The 22405-nt window shown below is 43.2% G+C and overlaps 1 protein-coding gene across 2 annotated transcripts in view; it reads left to right on the top strand.

Annotated features, from left to right (window-relative positions):
* Positions 1 to 13879: 13879 nt before the first annotated feature.
* Clint1 (clathrin interactor 1) overlaps positions 13880 to 22405 on the top strand; it is a 49473-nt gene continuing 40947 nt past the window's right edge. The window contains exon 1 of one of the 2 annotated variants that reach the window (XM_042699561.1): positions 13880 to 14155. In XM_042699561.1, coding sequence (XP_042555495.1) covers positions 14115 to 14155 — 41 coding nt within the window. In that variant the 5' untranslated portion in view covers positions 13880 to 14114. The remainder of the gene's footprint in view (positions 14156 to 22405) is intronic. The other variant, XM_042699562.1, reaches the window with a different exon arrangement.

Below are 22405 nucleotides of genomic sequence, written 5' to 3'. Positions count from 1 at the left end.
TTTTCATAATTTAAAAAAAAAAAAAAAAAAGTCTCACAGACTTTCATGCCTGGGCTGGTTTTGAACTGTGATCCTCAGATCTCAGCCTCCTAAGTGGCTAGGATTTCAGGCGTGAGTCACCAGCACCAGGCTATTAAGCTACTGTTTAAATACAAATGCACTTATTATATGCATGTGTGTGTGCACATGTATATTATGTATTTGAAAACAAAAAGGAGCTTAACAGATATCCCCAATCAGTGACACTGCCCACTCTGCAGAACTGGAAGCAGGGGGCTGGGAAGGGATTGAATCCAAGATTGGGACATAATGAAGGAAGATTAACATCTGACTTTAGAATTGTTTCCAGGTGAAGTTAGATAGACTGTCAGATTTGAAGATATCAATGTTTACCTTTCAGCTTTAAACTTGCATTCTAATCCCTCAGTTACTATATTGTACTGTGTAATTATTCTATGAATAGTATAGTTTTATTGTTTGTATTTCTTTGTTACATAGTATTCACTTGTTAGACATATCTAAAGCAAACCACAATTATCTAGTGGCCAAATTTTATAATTTCCTTTTTGTTTTGTTGTAGTACTGGTGCTTGAACTCAGAGCCTTGTGCTCTCACTTGTCTTTTCATTCAAGGCTGGTGCTCTATCACTTGAGCCACGTATCCACTTCTGGCTTTTTGGTGGTTAATTGGCAATAAGGCTCTCTCCAATTTTCCTGCCTGGGCTGGCTTCAAACTGTAGTCCTCATTTCTCAGCCTCCTAATTGGCTAAGATTATAGGGATGAGCTATAATTTGTAATTTCCTTATTCTTAATGTACTAGTAGCTTCAAAAAAAAATGGAAGTGGCTCTGGCCGTCACTATCTGAAAGGCCTTGAAGAGATCTGAAGATGCCTCACAATCTGAAACATCTTCCAGAAGAGGAAAAACATGTCCAAGTATTGAGGATCTAGTGCTCATAGCAGTTACCATACACTGAGCACCCACAAGTCAGGCACTGGTTTTATACCCTTTAACTTTATACACTTTACACACTTTAATTAGTACATTCAACATGTACCAATTCATTTCACCCTCATGTCAGCCCTGTAAGGTGGGTATCGTTCCATTTACAGCTAAGGAAACTGAGGCATGGTTGCTAATTATGATTTATGCTTTACTGAAGGACTGATGGAAGAAGCTAGTGGTAACTACACAGTAAAGAATCATTTCAAATTGAACACAAAGAATAACTTTACACAGATAAAAGAAACAACACTAAGAGGTGAAACCCTTCAAAAAGGAAATTCCCCTTCATAAGGCCCCAAGATCCTATCCTAGGCTTGGTTCTTTTATTTATTTTTTGGCAGTACTGAGGTTTAAGCTCAGGGCCTTGCACCTACTCAACTTGCTTTTTGACTGGCACTCTACCACTTAAACCATGACTTCCACCTTGGTTTTTTTTTCTAATCTTAACTAGTTTCAAAGAAATCTGGTGAGTTTTTTCTGCCCCAAATGACCTAAAGCCATGATCCCCTGGGATTCAGCCTACTAGCCAGGATTAAGGGCATGACTAGACTAGACAGCATCTAAACTAACCTTGTTTCATGATCCTCATATTCTCCTAGGACAGCAATGCCCTTCTCTTTACCACTCTGGAAAATTCCAGCCTTTTTGCAAGGTCTGTTCTTGCTAATGAGCAACTCTCTTTCTCCGCCACGTGTTTCCTAGAGGTAAAAAGATCTCAAAGTCTGAGATACTCTGCCTAAAATAATAGTCAGAAGGACTGAGAAAGTGGCTCAGTGGTAGAGTCCTTGCAGCATGCAAAAGGCTCTGGTTTTCATTCCTCAGCACCACATAAGCAGAAAAATCCAGAAGTGGCACTATGGCTCAAGTTATAGGGCACTAGCCTTGAGCTGAAGAGCTGAGGGACAGCTCCCAGGCCCAGAGTTCAGACCCCACAACCAACAAAAAAAAAAGTCAGAAATCTAACAACAGGTGTTAGTAACTCTAAGAGACTGGCCTATGTGGTATATTTCTGGTATGACAAGTAACTGAGACTTTTAGTCTATTATAACCTATCAATAACCTGTCAACAACTGTTGGATAGTATTTCTATCTGCCAAAACATCCATGTTGATTGTCAGAGAGAGGTGAATTTAAACATAGATCTTCTTCAGTAATGCTCTAGATTACATAGTTCATTTCCCTTGCTGTTTCCTTACCTATATATTGGAGTTCCTTGGGAAAACCATCTTTTTCCCCATAACTATGTGGAATGGCAGGTGGGTGAATGAAGGCTTAGATCTTAAAATCTATAGCAATGGAAAGAAAGTCATCTGAGGTTTTGTTTTTAAATTTCCTCCACCTTCTAAACAATCACTAAAAGACTGTGGTTTGATATTCTTTGGTTACATTCTAACCTAGCACCAAAAGTATTTATTGAGAGTTGCCAGAGGGCCTGCTTGTTATAAAATAATGTATAACTACTTCCTTTGAGCCCAGTGCCAGGCTCTGGCTCTTACCCAGATAAGTGGTGAGAAATCTCCTGTTAATGTTTTACGGTGATAAACATTGTTTGGGGTTGACTCCAAGCAGGGATAAGTCAGATGTTATAAACCATTCAAAGACTTTTTTTCAATGAAAGCAAGTATTTCTCCACAAATTGTTCACAAGGCTCAGAATAAAAAGTTCACCAAAGTACTTTTACACAAATTACACTCTTTTAATCTCATAATAACCCAGACAGGTCATTAGACTTGGCATGGTTACCTACACTCAGAAAGCCAGGAAACAGACTCAAGAGTTTAAGTGATTAGGTAAGGTCATTCAGCTAACTGATTACAGAGCAGAGTTTATTTTCTGACATCCTGGCCCAACTCTCACCAGAGCACTGAAATCTATTTGCCTTAGGACTGTCAAGCATTCTTCAGTTATTCCACCAATGTATACTTTAACAAGCATCTTCTAAGTGTTGTCTACATCATATAGAAGTATCTAATTAGCCTCATTGGGTAGAGGAGGAAGGTTTGCCCACATATCCTATGTAATTATACTTGCACTACTCTTCCAGCATCTCAGTGCTCTGTTAACTCCACAACACAAATTTGAGACCTGGAAATAATCTCGGAAACACATGTCCTCCAAATGAAAATTACAAACAGCCAAAAATATTTCTAGCTAGGCTCTGGTGATTCATGTCCATAATCCTAACTACTCAGGAGGCTAAGATCTGAGGATTGCAGTTCAAAGCCAGCCCAGGCAGGAAAGTCTGTGAGACTCTTATCTCCAACTAAACACCAAAAAGCCTGAAGTGGAGCTGTGGTTCCAGTGGTAGAGCACTAGCCTTGAGCAAAATAGCTCAGGGACAGCACCCAAGCCTGAGTTCAAGCTTCAGGATTGATACACACACAAAAAAAATTCTAGCCGGGCCACTGGTGGCTCACCCCTGTAATCCTAGCTACTCAGGAGGCTGAAATCTGAGGGTCATGGTTCAAAGCCAGCCTGGGCAGGAAAGTCTGTAAGATTCTTATCTCCAATAAACCACCAGTTGCTGTAGCTCAAGTGGTAGAGTGCTCGCCTTGAGCTGAAGAGCTGAGGGACAGCACCCAGGTCCAGAGTTCAAGCCCCATGACTGACCAAAAAAAAAGTTCCAGTCATTTTTATTGACATTGGAAGTGACTTCTGAGAGTGATCAATTGACTTTCAATACAATACTGAAACAATTCATTAGAGAAAATAATAGTCTATAAATGGTATTGACATCTGGATGTCCACATGCAAAACAATGAAATCAGGCCCCCTTGTCACTTTATCCATTCAAAACACAGCATAGATCACAGAGCTCATATAATATGAAAATCAACTCAAAGCCATTGTGGTAACACAGCCTGTAATCCCAACACAGGGGAGGCAGAAACAGAATTTGAGGCCAGCCTGAAGTGCACAGTAAGATCCTGTCTCTAGAGAAGAAAAACACCTCAGTGTTAGTGGCTGAGAGCAAGAGGATTTGAGGGCTACACAGGCAGAGAAGGCCATGAGACTCCATCCCAGTGGAAAGAAGCTGTGTCTAGTGACATATGTCTATCATCCTAGCTGTGAATGGAAACCTAAAATTGGCAAATTGAAGTCCAGGTAAATGCCTGTGTGTGTGTATATATATATGTGTACACACACACACACACGTATGCATATTAGAGATCCTTTCCCAACCCCAAACTAGGCACACTGCTACATGCCTGAGAGCCTAAAACAGACTGTGGGGCTGGGAAGGTGGCTCAGTGGTAGAGCTCTTGCCTTGCATGCCTGAGGCCCTGCGTTCGATTCCTCAGCACCACATAAGCAAAAAGAAAAAAGCCAGAGTGGCGCTGTGGCTCAAGTGGTAGAGCGCTAGCCTTGAGCTGAAGAGCTGAGGGACAGCATCTAGGACCAGAGTTCAGGTCCCATGACCGGACCCAAAAAAAAGAATGTTGCTAAAACAGACTGTGGTCTAGGCATGTTTCTGGGCAGGAAATTAGACTACCTCAAAACTATCTCAGCCCAAAATACGTCTGGAGGCCAGGTGTTGATGGCTCACGCCTGTAATCCTAGCTACTTGGGAGGCTGAGATCTGAGGATCACCATTGGAAGCCAGCCTGGGCAGGAAAGTCTGTGAGACTCTATCTCCAATTAACCACCAGAAAACCAGAAATGGAGCTACGACTCAACATGGTAGAGTGCTAGCCTTGAGGGAAAAAGCTCAGGGACAGCGTCCAGGCCCTATGTCTTATATGCAGTGGTATAGTGTCTTCCTAGAAAGTATACAGATCTGAGTTCAAACCCTAGAACTGCTGAAGAAAAGAAAGAAAATTAACCTAATATGGGCTAACCTGAGTATAAGAGTTAGAACTATAAAACTCAGAAAAGAATGTAGGGTTAAAGTGTAAGGACCTTAGATTTTAGTTATGGCCTCAAAAGAACAAATGACCAGTATGCTATTTGTTTTTTTTTGTTTTTTAAAGGATTAAATCCACATTTATAAAATTTGAGACTAGCTGAGCACTGGTGGCTCATACCTGTAATTCTAGCTACTCAGGTATCTGAGGATCACAGTTCAATCCAGCCTGGGCAGGAAAGTCCGTGAGACTTTTATCTCCAACTAACGACTCAGAAGAGGCTGGAAGTGGTGCTGTGTCTCAAGTGGTAAGATGGCTGGCCTTGAGCCTAAAGAAGCTCAGGAGCAGCACCCTTGCCCCGAGTTCAAGCCCAAGGACCTATGCCAAAACAAAAACAAAAACAAAAAAACTGAGGGCTTACCTATATTACTTACTTATTCATTCATGTGGTATTGAGAATTGAACCCAGGGCCTTGTACACAGGAGGTAAATACTCTACCACCAAGCTACATTGCCAGCATTTCTTATTTGAGACAGTCTCTTGCTAAGTTAACCAGCTGCCCTGGAACTTGTTATCCACCTGCCTCAGCCTTAGTAGCTGGAATTACAAGTATGTGCGACCACACCCAGCTTTCCTGACTATGTGCAAAATCAAGCATCACGGAGCGGAGCGTGACCCCCAACCTACTATGAATGTGTTTATTTCTTTACACCTATGTGAGCAAGGACAAGCATGGAAAAACACAAATGAAGCTCTTAACAAAATTGGCATAAAGGAATGGAAAATTATTTCTTTTATATATTTTGGATTACTTCTTTTATAAAGATGAATATATTCCTTTATTGATTGATTGACTGATCTATCAGTTCTAGGGCTTGAACTTGGGATGTAGGCACTGTCATTTAGCTTTTTCCGCTCAAGACTAGTACTCTACCACTTAAACTTCAGCTCTAATTACAGCTTTTTTGGGGATAAGAATATTATAGACTTTCTTGCCTGGGCTGACTTCAAACTGAAATCCTCAGATCTCAGCCTCCTGAGTAGCTAGGATTACAGATCTGAACAACTTGTTGCTTAGAAAATAGATCTTTTACTTAAGGAAGACCTTGCCACATGCTAGGTGCTTTTAGACTGCAATGTGTATCATTCTTCACTCCTTAAAACAAACCAATGAGAGACTTTTTTTTCTTGTGTCAGTCATGGGGCTCAAACTAGGGCCTGAGTGCTGTCCCTGTACTCTTTTTTGCTCAAGGCTAAGCACTCTTCCATTTTGACCCACAGTGCTACTTCCAGTTTTCTGGTGGTTAGACATGAGTTTCACAGATTTTCTTGGCCCGTCTAGTTTTGAACAGAGATCCTCAGATCTCACTTCCTGAGTAGCTAAGATTATACGTGTGAGCTACTGGCAACCAGTTGAGACAGACTTTTATCAGCCCCTTTTTACCAATGAGGGAGGCGATGCCCAAAAGACCACATCATTTAAGCATGGTCATACTCCCAAGGGTGAATCAAGGTCCTGTGGTCACCAGTTGATGGTCTGATTCCCTCTTGCACACAGCACAACACCATACATATCTCTCTGGGGTTTTGTTTGCTTACAAAACTGTCTTCCCTATTATTAGATTATATAGAGACACACCAGAACCCCACAGATGGTATAAAAATTCTTTTAAGCTGAAGACATTTGACACTCAACAGATGCGGAAAGCAGCCTTGTTGGGTGCTTCCCTTATCTGACTCAGGGCAGAAACTTCTGAGAAATGAAAACTGCCATAAATTCCTTCTTTGAGATGGCCCCAGGACAAAGACTAAGAGTAAATCTATCATAAGGCCTTCTCTGGGGGAAATTTTATGATGCCTAAAGTTTAACAGAAAGACTATTCATACATGTATAGAGAACATTTTCACAAACTTTTTTCCATTTGTTTTTCTAAAACTTAAATGCATGCACCGTAAAGAAACCTATTCATTCTACCCATAAGAACTTTTACTCCCCCCGCCTTTTTTTTTTTTTTTTTTTTTGCCACAACTAGGGCTTGAACTCTGGTCCTGGGTGCTGTCCTTGAGCTTCTTTTTGCTCCAAGCTAGAACTAAACCACTTGAGCCACAGCACCACTTCCAGCTTTTTCTGAGTAGTTTGTTAGAGATATGAGTCTCAAGGACTTCCCTGCCTGGGTTGGCTTCAAACTGTGATCCTCAGATCTCAGCCCCCTGGGTAGCTAGGATTATAGGCATGGACCACTGGCACCTGGCTCTTTACTCTCTGTTCTTAAACTACATATAATTTCCCCTTGACGATCTCACCAAGCATGCCGGCATATATACATATCACACATATAAATCCTTTTTTGTGCCAGTTCTAGGGCTTGAACTCAGGGCTTGGGCACTATCCCTGAGCTTCTTTTGCTCAAAGCTAATGCTCTACTACTTGAGCCACATCTCCATTTCTGGTTTTTTGGTGATTAATTGAAGTCTCACAGAATTTCTTGCTCAAGCTGGCTTCAAATTGCAGAACAGCCTCCTGAGTAGCTAGGATTACAAGCATGAGCCACCAGTGCCTGGCTATACAAACTCTTCTTTGCCTATCTCCTTTGTCAGTTTAATTCACAGGCCCCCATGTACAGACTTAATCAGGGAGAAGAAAAGTTCTTCCTCCACTGCAACTCTACATTCCTTGGTAGCAAGCAGTTTTAATTATCTTTTTTTTTCTTTTGGTCAGTAGTGGGGCTTGAACTCTGGGCTTGGGTGCTATCCCTCAGCTCTTCAGCTCAATGCAAGCACTCTACCACTTGAGCCACAGCGCTACTTCCTGTTTTCTAGTAGCTTATTGGAGATAAGAGTCTCAGGGACTTTCCAGCTGAGATCCTCAGATCTCAGCCTCCTGAGTAACTAGGATTACAGGCATAAGCCACCTGAAGTACAGTTCTCTTGAGGAATTAGTAACTTTGGAAGGCTGGTGGTGCCTCAGTATGAACTCTGGACAGGTGGTATTTTCCTAAGACCTGGGGTCTTACCCAGAAAACTCCTGCCTCAGGCATGAGCCAGCCCACCCTCAGTTCCCACAGTCCCATGCTACTGAGAAGCTCTCCAAGGGCACCTTGCTTTGTGGCAAACGGACTTTCCAGAGGCCCAGACACTTGGGCTCACCTGTTTCCACAGACCAGTTCTAGGAAGTGGAAACTAATCTCAAATATTGTAATTGTATTTGTGTGTGTGTGTGTGTGTGTGTGCTTGCCAGTCTTGGAGCTTGAACTCAGGGCCTGGGCGCTGTCTGCACTTTTTTTTTTTTGCTCAAGGTTTAGTGTTCTACTTGAGCCACAGCTCTACTTCCACTATTTGTTGGTTAATTGTAAATAAAGAGTCTCACTGACTTTCCTGCCCGGGCTGACTTGGAATCAAAGACCTCCTATCTCGACCCCACTGAGTAGCTAGAATTACAGGCCTGAGCCACCAGTGCCTGATTTGAAATGGCTTTAAGAGAACTACTGTCTCCATCTTTCCTCCTGCCAGAGCCTTGGCCATTGCCCACCGCCCCCTACCTCCCCCCCCCCCCCCCCCCCCCGCAACACACACCCCCCAGAGGCCTGCATGCGGGCTAGGCCCCAGGCCCACCTGCGGCCTGCCGTGGGTCCTGATTGAACTGCATCCGGCAAGAACCCACCCCTGCCTGAGCAAAGTGAGAACAAGCCGTGGTATCGGCTTACCCGTCGCCTGTCGCCAGCCAGCTGCTGTCCTCTGTGGTTGGGCGGCTTCATTCGTGGGCTTCGGGGAGCAAGGAAAGGACCGCGTGCGGCATGACTCAGGCCTTCCAAGCTCTGGCCAGAACGACCTCAGGCCTTTCATTTTGTGTCACCAGGCAGACGCTTAGCCTCAGTTGGAAACAGCTGCTGCATTTGTCTGCCCAAATACAGATTTTTTTTTTTTAATTACTTCAGGAATCCTTCTCCGCCTCAGAGAGCTTCGAAGCCTGTGTCCAAGCGCCTGCCGCCAATGTGCCCGGATGTAGGCACGTGGTCCAAACTGGACCAATCAGAGTGCTTATATCTGCCCTTGATGCCACTGGCGGGAGGTAGGCACGAGATCCGGGTTGAGCCAATCAGAGTTCTCCCCTGTGATGTCAGTTCTCCCCTCGTGGACGAGAGAAATAGCTGTAGGTGCTTAATTGAAAACAAATGGTCCCCACTCCTCCACAGTTGGTAGCCCTATTTCCTGTCAATAGGAGAAACCTGCCTACAATAAAATAGAATGAGAATCAGAGAGAGAAAGTGACAGAGACAGAAAGAGATCTGATAATGTTGAATTGCTAGGAGTCTTGTTTCCTGTGTAAATCCTTTTGCTCTGCTATAGGCGCTTGAACTCAGGGCCTGGGCACTGACACCTGAGCCTTTTTCTGCTCAAGGCTAGCACGCTACCAACTCTGCCAACACTTCGGGCTTTTTGGTGGTTTGCTGGAGATAAGAGTCTCACCAACTTTTATCAGAGCCTCAACCTCCAGGCTTCAAACCTCAACCTCCTGAGTAGCTAGGATTACAGATGTGAACCACCAGCACTCAGCATTGCCTGACTTTTTGTGACAACCCTCATGCTACGTTTAGAAACCAAGGAGCCTTCTTTCTAAAGGGGATTTTTTACCCAGGTGTGATCAAATACCTCATGACCCAAACACCAAAACCAAGGTACACAGGAAACTGTTGTGTCCCTTTAGGGACTGCTGAGCAGAGACAAGACAGAATTAGAAATATAGAGATTTATTGTGGGGGGGGGGAGGAGATAAAATGAAACAAAAAGAGGAGAATGTGTTGGGTACTGGTAGCTCATTCCTGTAATCCTAGCTGCTCATCTGAGGATTGCCATTCAAAGTCAGTCCAGGCAGAAAAGTCCATGAGACTCTTATATCCAACTAGCCACCCAGTAGCCAGCAGTGGAGCTATGGCTCATGTGGTAGAGTACCAGCCTTGAGCAAAAAAGCTAAGGAACAGCACCCAGGTCTTAAGTTCAGGCCTAGGACTAGCACGGGGAAAGAAAGAAAAAAAAAAACATGAAAAAATACAAGGAAAGCAGAGTTTCAAACCACAGGCAATTCTGAAGCCCGTGAAGAAAGAAAAAAAAAAGAAAGATTGAGTGGGAGAGCATCCAGTTGCAATGAGGCTCTGAGGAAATGGGATAGCCCAGGAGAGGGGCCTCAAGTTGGCAGAAATGGCCCAGCTCCAGCATACCTTGAGCATAGCCTTGACGTACATCATCCCAGCGTAGAGGCTCTTAGAAGATGTTGTGAGCGGTCTGGTAGGTGCCTTCCCAAGGCTTCCCCACCTGTCTCTCATGAATTAAACTCCCAGGAAACACCAAGAAGCCAAACACCCAAGGAAAGCAGCCAGTATCCATTGTGGACAACTGGTCTCCCCAAGTAATGCGCACAGCTGAGTGTATTTCCTTTCAGAGCATGTGTTGGTTTGGCCTTACTCAAAGTGTAAGCTCATTGAGTGGAAATTATGTTTTCCTGAAGAAGGGTAGCTGAGGGGGGTGGGGGGGTGGGGGGGGGGGAACATTTTCTTATTTATTTTTCTACCATGGACCTATTTAAGTTGCCACAAAGCAGTTACTATGGAAACTGCTCACAAACTTTCAAGATAAAATGTAAAAATGGTACATTTTGCAAACATGCAAATTTTCAGTCTCTGGAGACAACTTTTGTTGTTTTTGTTCCTGTACTGGGGCTTGGACTTAAGACCTGGGCACTGCCCTGTAGTTTTTCAGCTCAAGGCTGGTGCACTATCATTTAAGTCACACCTCCACTTTCAGATTTTTGGAGGTTAATTGGAGATAAGAGTCTCATAGACTTTCCCGTCTAGGCTGGTTTTGAACCATAATCCTCAGATCTACTAAATAGCTATGAGCCACCCTAGCCAGGCTTAAAGAACACTTTCTTTTTGACAGGTCCTGGGTCTTGTGCCTAAGTGTTGTTCCTAAGTAAATTTTGCTGAAGGCTAGTACTCTACCACTTGAGCTACAGCACTACTTCTGGCTTTTTTCTGTGAGTAATTGGAAATAAGAGTCTCATGAACTTTCCTGGCCAGGATGGCTTCAAACCATGATCCTTACATCTCAGCATCCTAAGTAACTACGATGACAGGCATGAGCCACCAATGCCAGGCTAAAGACCACATTTTAACAAACTCTTCAGGTCAGATATTTTTGAACACGTTGGAAGTTCTCAGGAATGAAAGGTAGACAGGAAGAATTTTAGTGAGGTCTAGATGGCCCCAGAAGACTGTAAAAATAACACACAATAATTCTGGATTGTCTACTCTGGATAATTCCAGATTAGGGCTAGATACCCCCAAACTAGATGTTGGAATGAGAACATTAGCTACTAACATTGTACTTTCTGGAAAATTCTGGTGAGACTTGCTTCACAAGGCTATGAAATGTCCATACAGGCTCAAGGCAGGGAAGTTTGTTATTTTTGTGCCACATTCATTCTGCAGGTGCACTCTGGACTTGTTTGAAAGTTAACTAACTAAGCAGTTATTTATGCAAAGTAGTTTCTCTTATCTCCTCTGGCCACATTCCATCCTTGGACTTTGGACTGGGCAATCTCTTCAACTGCAAAAACAATCTTTTCATTTGAAAGCCCCACTCTTTTACCTGTCTTGGCTTAACTGCTTTCCTCACGGATCCTAGAACTCACCGAGATCCCAGTAGTCCAATCTTGACAAAACTCTGGCCTAGCTTGATTTCTTGCTCTTGGTGCTTCTCGTTTCTTTCATGGCCTTACTTCCAAAGTCTACTGAAACTCCTTTCAAATGTATTTACAATAACAGAGTGGATCCAACTTGAAGAGCTAACCTGATTTGAGGGACCAGAGGTCCTGGGACTATTACTCACCTTCATAGTTAGCAACCATCATTTCTTTTCTTTTTTAATCAATCTTCATCAGTACCCTTCACGAATGACTTATCCCTTGGAGTTTGTTTTGTTTTGACCAGGGTTTGAACGCAAGGCACTGTGCTTTAGCTTTTTCACTCAAGGCTAGTGTTCTGCCACTTGAGCTCCACTTCCTGCTTTTTGGTGATTAATTGGAAGTAAGAGTCTCCAGGACATTCTTGCCTGGGCTGTTTCAAACTGCAGCCCTCAGATCTCAGCCTCTGGAGTAGCTAGGATTACTGGTGAGAACCACTCACACCCTGCTCCCTTAATTTTTTTTTTTCTTATGGCCAGTTTTTTTTTTTTTTTAATCATTCCAATCTTAGCTTGAATATGAACTTCTCAAGGGAGCTAGATACAGTCCCTAAAGTTATTTCCTTTAACACCACAGGGTATAGCTTTATCTTTTTGTTTTCCTCAAGTATTTACAACCTGTAATTGAATGTTTTCTTGATTACTATTTCCTCCAGTGACCTTTAATAAGCTCCAAGAGAACTGGGACCCCAAACTGTATTCCCTATTTCTGACACTAAAGTGATAATAGATGTACAATGAAAAGAACTAGATAGTATAATCAATTGGGTTAGATTTAAGTTTACCTGAAGCTTTTATTATGAGCATTGACAGAAAAAAAAAAAAGGTGAAATATGAAGAGATGACAACCGCACAACAAAACCAGAAAGCACTGTGCATACTTACCCTTTAAGATAGCAAACTGCCGGGCGCTGGTGGCTCACGCCTGTAATCCTAGCTACTTGGGAGGCTGAGATCTGAGGATCACCATTGGAAGCCAGCCTGGGCAGAAAAGTCTATGAGACTCTATCTCCAATTAACCACCAGAAAACCAGAAATGGAGCTACGGCTCAACATGGTAGAGTGCTAGCCTTGAGGGAAAAAGCTCAGGGACAGCGTCCAGGCCCTATGTCTTATATGCAGTGGTATAGTGTCTTCCTAGAAAGTATACAGATCTGAGTTCAAACCCTAGAACTGCTGAAGAAAAGAAAGAAAATTAACCTAATATGGGCTAACCTGAGTATAAGAGTTAGAACTATAAAACTCAGAAGAGAATGTAGGGTTCAAAGAGAATGGCGGTTCAAAGCCAGCCCTGGCAGGAGAGACCATGAGACTCCTATCTCCAATACACCACCAGAAAACCGGAAGTGGCACTGTAGTTCAAGTGGTAGAGTGCTCGCCTTGAGCTGAAGAGCTGAGGGACAGGGCCCAGGCCCAGAGTTCAAGCCCCACAACCGACCAAAAAAAAAAAAAAAGATAGCAAACTTATTTGGGGAGGGTGGCTCACACCTGCAATCCCAGACAGAGATTGGGAGTATCTCATTTGGAGGCCAGTTTAGGCAAAAAGTTAATGACAAACCTTATCAACCAACAAGTTAGGTTGGTGGCGTTTGCCTATCATTTCAGCTATATGGGAGCCCATAAGTGGAACCGTTGAGTGTGTAGTGACCATCTAAGAGTGAGCCATCGGGACCAGGTAGAGTAGCACCTGCCTACTGAGCCAGAGGACCTGAGTTCAAACCCCAGTACTGCGCAAAAAAAAAATAAATAAATAAACATGCCAAATTCTTGGTGGTATCATATATAAAGTGATTTTTTTTTTTAATCTACGTGTGTGTGTGTGTGTGTGTGTGTGTGTTTTAGTTTCTCATAAATTGTGAGTTGAGTTTCTGGGGCTTTATAATAAAGTAACTTTAAATTTAAACTCCTTGTATCCCAGAATTGGAAGCAGCAAAGGAATTTAAATACAATTTCTTCAATGTACAGGTCTGGAAACCAAGGTTCAGAGTTACAAGTCTGTTGGGACATTCGGAAGCAAATACGGTTCCTCTCAGCCAAGAACACACGTCCCAGTGGCACTTCTGTCCAATCATTAACAACATCATCACTTTACACTTGCAAAGTTTGGAGTGTGACTCGCTCCTCACAGTTGAAGGTCATCAGAAACGTTTATAGGCCTCACCGGGCAACTCTGGATCTACAGTAGGTCTAGGGACAGTAGTAGGCCAGCGCTCAGGGCTCGAAAACAATTTTTAAAAACTACAAATCCCAGAGTGCCGCGCGCGCCACGGGCGGAAAGCCCGGCACTTCCGGTCCACGCAGCACTTCTGCCGCCGCGTCTCGACGTGTCACCGGCGGCGCCGCGGCTGTGGCCAGGGGAAGGATCTGGACTGAGGGGGCGACTTGGAGGAGGCGGCGGCGACCCCCACCCACCCCTCACCCTTTCCCCACCCCGTGTCCGACCTGGACCTGCTCCGGCACGGTAGAGTTCCGCGGTCCGTGGGGAGCAGGACAGGGAGACGGCGGCCCGGCCCGCGTGGGGCACGATGTTGAACATGTGGAAGGTGCGGGAGCTGGTGGACAAAGCGTGAGTATCGCGGCGCGGGGGGTGGGGAGCAGTTGTGACCGAGGCCCACGCGGGGGACAGAAGCAGGAGGAAGGGGAGCCGGCCCTGCGCGGGGGGGGGGGGGGTCCTCCGCGTCACGCCCCCCCTCCCCGGCCAGCCCCATCATGGCGGCGGCCGGCTCCCTCCCTGGCCTGGGCCCTCGTCCCACTGGGCAAAATTGGGCCTCCCCCCTTCCCACGCCACCCCCCCGCACACAAACACACACGCCTCCAACCATCCTCTTTACCCCCCCCCCGCCTGGCACTTCCTTTCCTTGTCACCCACCCCTCCACCCTACCCTACTCTACCCTACCCCCCAACCTTGAATACGGATGCCCAAGGCCAGAGGACTAGGGGCAGGCAGTCTGGAGCTGGGTCACTGCCCCGGCTTGGACTGTCCTGGTTTCTTCTTGGGCAGCAGGGAAAGCTTGGGGGGGGGGGGGGGGACACCCTGCTCTCTCTGTCTTGTGCATTCTGTGTCCATCAGGATGTAGTACAGAAAGATCGTGAACCTGATCGGGTGTGTGTCTTGCACCTTGCTGCACTCTTCTCTCTCCCCTCCCTTCCCCCCCCCCCCCCCCAGTCCTAAAGAAACTGAAGTGTTGGCGTGGGTTGGTAGGTGTAACAAGTGGCCTTTGTGGTCAGGCTGAAGTTACTCAAGAGGAGGCTCATCCCGTCTTGATGTTTTCTAACCCGAGTGAGAGTTGATCGCTATGTAATAATATCGCTTCTTGTGATTCTTTTTCCCTCTAACTTTCCCCCTGTGCCTCGTTTCTTGATGCACCACTTTTAATTCCTTTAAATTGAGACGTGTATGTTACCTTAAAAAAAAAAATTCTGGGTGTCTTGTCTCATTGACCTTTTAACTTCCCTGACAGATAAAATAACCAATACGTACTAATCTCCTTCAAAATTGAAATTACTTTAGGATCTTAGTACACTGGGAAAAGCTTGGTATTTAAGCTGGGTATATCTGCTGTTTAACAGTAAGACCTTCTAGGCCAGCAGGAAATAAAAGTTGAAGAATTTAATCAGTCCTTTTCCTTTTGGGTTTTAGTGGTTGTGCAATAATTGTAAGAAAAGACAATTCATCTGTGCTGCCACCACCCCAACCTAGAATCAGGAAGTGTAGATAACAAACTTTTCTTGACTAAAGCTAACAAATAATTCCAAGTGGTTTGAATAATATATCAGATGGACCTAGAGTTTGACTGAACTTTTAAGGGTTTGTTGGCTACCAAGAAAACACTAGAGTAAGTGCCCAAGGAGTGTGGGCTTCAGAACCCACAAAGCTGGGTACAAGCTTAGTGACTATGGGCAAGTTACTTAACCTTCCAATACCCCAGTTTTCTCTGGTGAAAAATGAAAACACTGGTACCCAGTGTTTTAGGGCCAAGTACTTAGATTGTCTCTAACAACTTTAACACAATTTACTTTATCGGTGTACTTCTGAACTCTTAGCAGTGTCTGCACTTAAAGGAAAATCACCTCATTTAAGAACGAAGCTCCAAGCTTGAAAGGTGATTTATTTGCTTTCATAACGTTTCTTTATAATTTACTCATTTGACCATTAAGCCTTTATATACTTATTTGGAGCTGTGGTAGTATTTATCCACCCTTTGTTTTTGTTGGTCAAAGATAAAATAATGGCTCTCTTCCAGATCCAGTTCCTTGGTTATTTAATGTTGCATAAAGAGCAGGATACCAATAGCTTAGTTTTAAAAGTCAGATGAGGTCTCTACAAAGCTAACTCTTTATCTCTGAATCAGAGGATGACAGGAGAAACACCTAGTTTTAAAGGACTGCAATTGTGGTACTTAAAGAGGTAAGAAGGCTGCACATTCTTTAGAAGACATTGAGGAAATAATTCTGCCAAGGCTGCTCCTTTCCTGTTTGTCAGTATCACCCTGATGCTCCTCTTCACAATAGATTTGCCATGCAAGTAGTTACCACCTCATCTAATGGAAGAGCTGTGGTGAAAATAACTTATTTCTGTTGACTATCATTACTGTCCATTATAGGCTCCAGCAGGTTATTGAAACACGTAGAATATGGCCACCAAGAACTTGTCAAAGCTTTCTTGCTGTCTGACATTAAGATCAGGACATGGCAATGTTGGACTGACTTTGATGGCAATGTTGGACTGACTTTGGTTTGCACCTTTCATTGGCAAAAAAGGAATACCTCACCTAGATGTAAGTGTCTTGCAGAACCCTGGACTGTGGCACTGTGTCCATGGAGACTGGACACCTTATGGTTCCATAAGGAAAGTGACAGATCCCTAGAATGGCTGGTTCTAAGTGGGTCCATAGAGTGATAGCATGGAATGACCACTGGTTAGGGACTTTGAAGAAGACAGGTTCACATTCAAACACTGACCTTTTAACTGGTAGTATGTTTGGTTTGAAGCAGAATGACATAGATCTCCAAATTGGGATTCCTTATCTATAAAACGAGAAGATTGCAATAGTATAAGACCTGTTTGAGGTTCAGAGAGTGTTTAAAGAAGTGAGTTTCCATCAAGGAAAAATAATTTTAACTTATATTTTAAAACAGGAAAAATAAAATTGGAAAGTCAGTGTCCTTCAGAGATAAGGGCCATGAGGCTGGGGATGCAGCTCGGTGGTAGAGAGCCTGCTCACACGTGAAAGGGTCAGGTTCAGCCCCCAGGACTGCAAAAAATAAACCGAAAATGCTAATCAATAAATGTTATATTTAAATGCGCTAAGCCAAAAATAAGTTCAACCAGTGACTCAGGAAAACGAGGATTTGCAGTGTGTACTCCTGTCCAGTGAGACTTCAAAGAAATATATATACTCTTTCAAAATGTGTTCCCTGGCTGGAGGACCCTTGGATTCAGTATGGCAGCAGTTCTTAAGTATAATGATGCATTCCACACATTGGCTTTGGGCATCTTAAAGTGAGGAAGGAAGGAAGGAAGGAAGGGAGGAAAGAAGGAACAAACGAAAGGGATCTTTTCCACAGTTGCATTCCTTGGTAGTTTTTTTGTTTGTTTTTGGTCAATTGTGGTCCTTGAACTTGGGGCCTACATGTTGTCCCTAAGTTCAAGGCTAGCACTCTACTACTTTGAACCACAACACCACTTCCGGTTTTCTGGTGGTTAATTGGAGAGAAGAGTCTCACTGACTTTCTGCCTGGACTGGCTTTGAACCACGATTCTCAGACCTCAGCCTCCTGAGTAGCTAGGATTACAAGCAAGAGCTACCAGCACCTGGCACCTTGGTAGTTTTAAATGGATCTGTTTTCCTCTCAGTTGTGGAACTGAGAGGAAACAGTTAAAGCCCAGGCCAGGCAGAGTTTGGGGTGGTAGCTTCCTCTCACACATAGCTAGGCCAGAAAGGATAAATGGCACCACTTCCACCCGCTGGCAGCAGCTTGACTAGTGTCAGTCATCTGATTTTTGAAGCTGGAGTAAAATGAGATACCTTGTAATCTGTAATCTCACCATGGTACCAACTGAAAGTTGCTGCAGTTCGCTTATATTTTCCTCCAGTCTTGGAGATTGTAGTGAAGTTGGGAATTGCAATGAAGGTGACAGGGTGGTGGGTCCGGACTGTCCTTTACTGTGCTAGCCTGACCAGCCCTTCTTTCTCTTCCTTATGGAGCTGGCATACTGTATCAGCAGCCCTTCTTGTCACAGGTCCTAAAGTATCAGCCATGAATAATCCATTTTATGTTAATTCTCTTACTCATAGCTTGCATCTTCCCATTAGTTATTTTATTGGTGTGTATTTGTTTACATTCCTAGGTATTCAACTACTTAAGAAGCATAGAGGGCTGGGAAGGTGGCTCAGTGGTAGAGCGCTTGCCTTGCATGCCTGAGGCCCTGGGTTCGATTCCTTAGCACCACATAAGCAAAAAGAAAAAAGCTGGAAGTGGCGCTGTGGCTCAAGTGGTAGAGCGCTAGCCTTGGGCCGAAGAGCTGAGGGACAGCGCCCAGGCCCAGAGTATAGGCCCCACGACCGGACCCAAAAAAAAAAGGAAGTATAGAAGCTACTGTTTTAGTCTAACCATCCTTACTGGGAGAAACTTGCTTTCCTAAGTGTCAGTTTCCTCAGTAATTTAACAGATAATACATGACTTGCATCTTGGGTTAGTACTGTATTTGCTAAACTTGGAAAGTGCAGTATCTGCCTTCAAGAAAACATACCACTGTGAATATGCCACAACACAAAAGTATCTCTGGTTTTGCTTTTCTTTCTGTGCCCTTTGCCTATCTTACCAGTAAATCTCTGTTCAGTTTGCTTCTTGGAACTTGAAAGCAAAAAGAAGCTGACTGTCAGCTTTCTAATCTTCCTAGAACAACTTACTCTGAGCTCATCATTGTTATTGCTGAAACAATGAGTTAATTATCTTTCTTGTCTTCTGGTAACTGGATACAAGTAGGTATTAAGAATTTGATTCCAAAGAAAGATGAGTTTAATTTTTCCTCTTGCAGCATTTTTTTTTTTCGGTTGGTTGTGGGGCTTGAACTCTGGGCCTGGGCGCTGTCCCTCAGCTCTTCAGCTCAAGATTTGTGTTCTACCACTTCTGGCTTTTTCTGCTTATGTGGTGCTCATGAATGTGAGGCAAGCACTCTACAACTGAGCCACCTTCCCAGCCCTTCCAGCATTTCTTGAGGGTGATTTTCTGTATTTACATTAGTTTATGGAATGCTAGTTGTCAAGGTGCTTTTTACTGTAAACATTTATTGATTGGCTGTCTGGGGTTTGAACTCAGGGCCTCACACTTGTGAGGCAGCTGTTCTGCTACTTGAGTCACTTCCTGGGTCCTCAGCATGCTTTTTAAAGATACTTACCTGCCTCTTAACGTTTTCCTGTGTCCTTTAGTTTTAGTTCATAAGTAGCTTTTTATCCCTCTACTGATACAGGCACTTAGCCTTTTAAGTGTCACTTACTAGTATCACTTACTACTGCTACTAAAGTATGGCATGATAGTGGAGTCCTTTCTGCATTCTATTATTTTCCCATGTGTTTGTATTGTTGGGTAATTTAAGAAAAGAGAAATCATGGACAGCTTAAGTAACTTTCATCTCCTAGGACTTTTATTGTTTCACCTTTTATACTCAGATGTATCATATCACTGGAATATATTTTTAGCTTTTATTATGCAAAATTTCAAATATATTAAAAAAAAAATAGAGGAACAATAGCCATGAACTTGCATGGGCCCAGATACACTCACATTTCAGTCCTGCATGGGTTGTACTCCCAGCGGCCCACCTTGTTACATTATTTGGAAGCACATCCCAAGTACTTCATCTATCAATAGATCACTTCCTAATAGGTAAAGATCATAACAATAGGTTATGATCATAACAATACCACTATCCTCTTTTAAATAAAAGGTGATTCCTAATTTCAAACGTCCTCTACCACTTTAGCCCCTCTCTATTCCTATTTTGCCTGGAGTTGCCCTCTGGCTTTAGTGTTCCTTCCTATACCTGCTGCTAGCTGGAATTACAGGTATAAGCTACTACTCCTGGCTTGTTTTTTTTGAGATGGAATCTTACTAACTTTTTGTAGGAGCTAGATTTGAACTTCAGTCCTGACCCCAAGTATCTGGAATTAAGGTGTGTACCACCATACCTGGAAGAATTCATTTCTTTTTTGGGGGGGGGTCCGGTCTTGGGGCCTGAACTCTGGACCTGGGCGCTGTCCCTCAGCAATTCAGCTCAAGGCTAGCACTCTACCACTTGAGCCACAGCGCCACTTCCGGCTTTTTTTTTCTTTTTGCTTATGTAGTGCTGAGGAATGGAACCCAGGGCCTCATGCATGCAAGGCAAGCGCTCTGCCAGTGAGCCACCTTCCCTGCCCAAGAATTCATTTCTTAATTGTTTCATAATTCTTTTTTTTTTTTTGTGCCAGTCCTGGGGTTGAACACACCCAGGGCCCAGGTGCTGTTGCTGAGCTTTTTGCTAGCACTGTGCCGCCTGAGCCACTGCACCACTTCCAGCTTTTTTGGTATTTGATTGGAGAGAAGAGTCTGGTGAACTATGTAACTTGTGCACCAGGGTAAGAGAGGGAAACAGGGATAAACAAAGGAAGGGATAACACTGGCCAAACAACAACAACAAAAACCTCTCAATACCTGAGCTATGAAATGGTGACCTTTCTGTACAACACCTCAAAAACAACAACAATAAAGTTTATATATATATATATATATGTATATATACATATATATATAGGTGTATATATTCCCCCCCCCCCCCCTGCCTGGGCTGGCTTCAAACCATGATCCTCAGATCTCAGCCTCTTCAGTAGCTAGGAATACATGTGTGAGACACCAGTATTCAGCTTATAATTCTTTTCTAATGCTTCTGATTGGTACACACATTTCTTGATTCTATATTCTCCTCCGCTTATACTGGATAAGAAACCTGGGCTGCATACATACTAGGCAGGTGCAACAGCTGAGCTCCCTCCCCAGTCCTGTCTCCATTTTTTTTTCTCGATTGTGGGACTTGAACTCTGGGCCTGGGCACTGACCCTCAGCTTTTCAGCTCAAGGCGAGCACTCTACCACTTGAACCATAGCACTACTTCCAATTTTCTGAGTGGTTTATTGGAGATAAGAGTCTTACAGGCCTTTACTGCCCAGGCTGGCTTTGAATCACAATCTCAGATCTCAGCCTCCTGAGTAGCCAGGATTACAGGCATGAGCCATCAGCGCCCTGCTCCATTTTCTTAATCTGTAGGCTCAAACTATACTTGTTTTTTCTTCCTTTTGCTGCTTATCTGTTGAAGAAACTGGATCATTTGCATTTCTTTCTATCTAGATTTAGTTTATTGCACTCCTATAGTGTTATTTAAATGTTTCTCTCCTCTGTATTGCCCATAAATTGGTATTTATATCTAGTCAGTAAATCCAAGTCAAATTCCAATTCAGGGGCAGGAGACTACTGAACAAATTAAAGGTTTTTTGGTTTTTTTTGTTGGTCATGGGGATTGAACTCTGGGCCTGGGTGCTGTCCCTGTGCTCTTCAGTTCAAGGCTAGCGCTCTACCACTTAAGCCACAGTGCCACTTCTGGTTTTCTAGTGGCTTATTGGAGATAAGAGTCTCACGGATGTTCCTGCCCGGGCTGGCTTTGAACCTCGATCCTCAGCTCTCCCTGAGTAGCTAGGATTACAGGAGTGAACCACCGGCATCGGGCTAAAAGTTTTTTTTATATATATTATAATATTTATATATATTTATATATATTTATATAATATTTATAATATAATATAATATAATATTTATATAATATTTATATATATTTATATAATATTTATATATATAATATTTATATATTATAATATTTATTATATCCAAAGAATTACACAATTTCTGGGCCACCATATTTAACTTTTTATTCTTTTTTGAACACTCTTTAGCCTCATTATGTATGCCTGTCCATCTAGGTATTTATAGTAATTTGCTAGCCAGGTACCTTCAGAAGGTGTTTAAAGGATCTGGGAAGCCAGTAGTGGCTCAGAGATGAGAAATTAATAGAAATGTTAGGACCTTACTGACCAGCAGTAGTGCTGGACATTAGACTGGTATCTGATTTTCCTTCTTTATGAAACAAATGATGATACTTTCTACAAGCTCATGAGGATTAAGTATGAAACCCTTAGTCTCGTGCTTGACATAAACTCTTGGAACAATGTTATTGCTACAGTGTTACACACAGAATAACCAGTAACACGAGCAAATCAAAGAAGTACAATGAGAGAATAAAGATTGTTAGATTATTTACAAGAGTATTAGAACTGTGCGGTAAGCCTATAAACTCAGTATTTTCGTTGGACATTTTTCCCTAAACCTTTTTCCTTATTTTGTCTTTTTGTTATTTTTGAGACAAAGTCTCACTGTGTAGTGTAGGCTGACCTAGAACTGTGTGTCTCCCAGGCTACCCTCAAAGTCTTCACTCGCCCCCCTCCTCCCCCAGGGCTAGGCGTACCAGTGTGCATCACAAGGCCCAGCCTTTCTCTTAAAACAGTAGAACTAAGTTGATCTCTTAACTAAAAGAACAGAAAACTTACTTAACATATTTCTGTTGTATGTATCTTGTGTTATTACAAAATCAGAAAGGCTTTTTTACTTTAATTGTAGATCATATTGCAGAAATATTCTTTTGAAAGACATGTTGAGGAATAGCCTTTGGAAAGACTTCTTGCAACTTCCACCTGTCAGTTCTTACACTGTTTTGTTCAGCTTGTTTCC

The sequence above is a fragment of the Dipodomys spectabilis genome, unplaced genomic scaffold (genome assembly GCF_019054845.1).
Source record: "Dipodomys spectabilis isolate Male_0828 unplaced genomic scaffold, ASM1905484v1 ptg000258l, whole genome shotgun sequence".
Lineage (NCBI taxonomy): Eukaryota > Metazoa > Chordata > Mammalia > Rodentia > Heteromyidae > Dipodomys > Dipodomys spectabilis.
The sequence above is the reverse complement of the archived record's forward strand: the minus strand, read 5'-3'. Positions and strand labels throughout refer to the sequence as shown.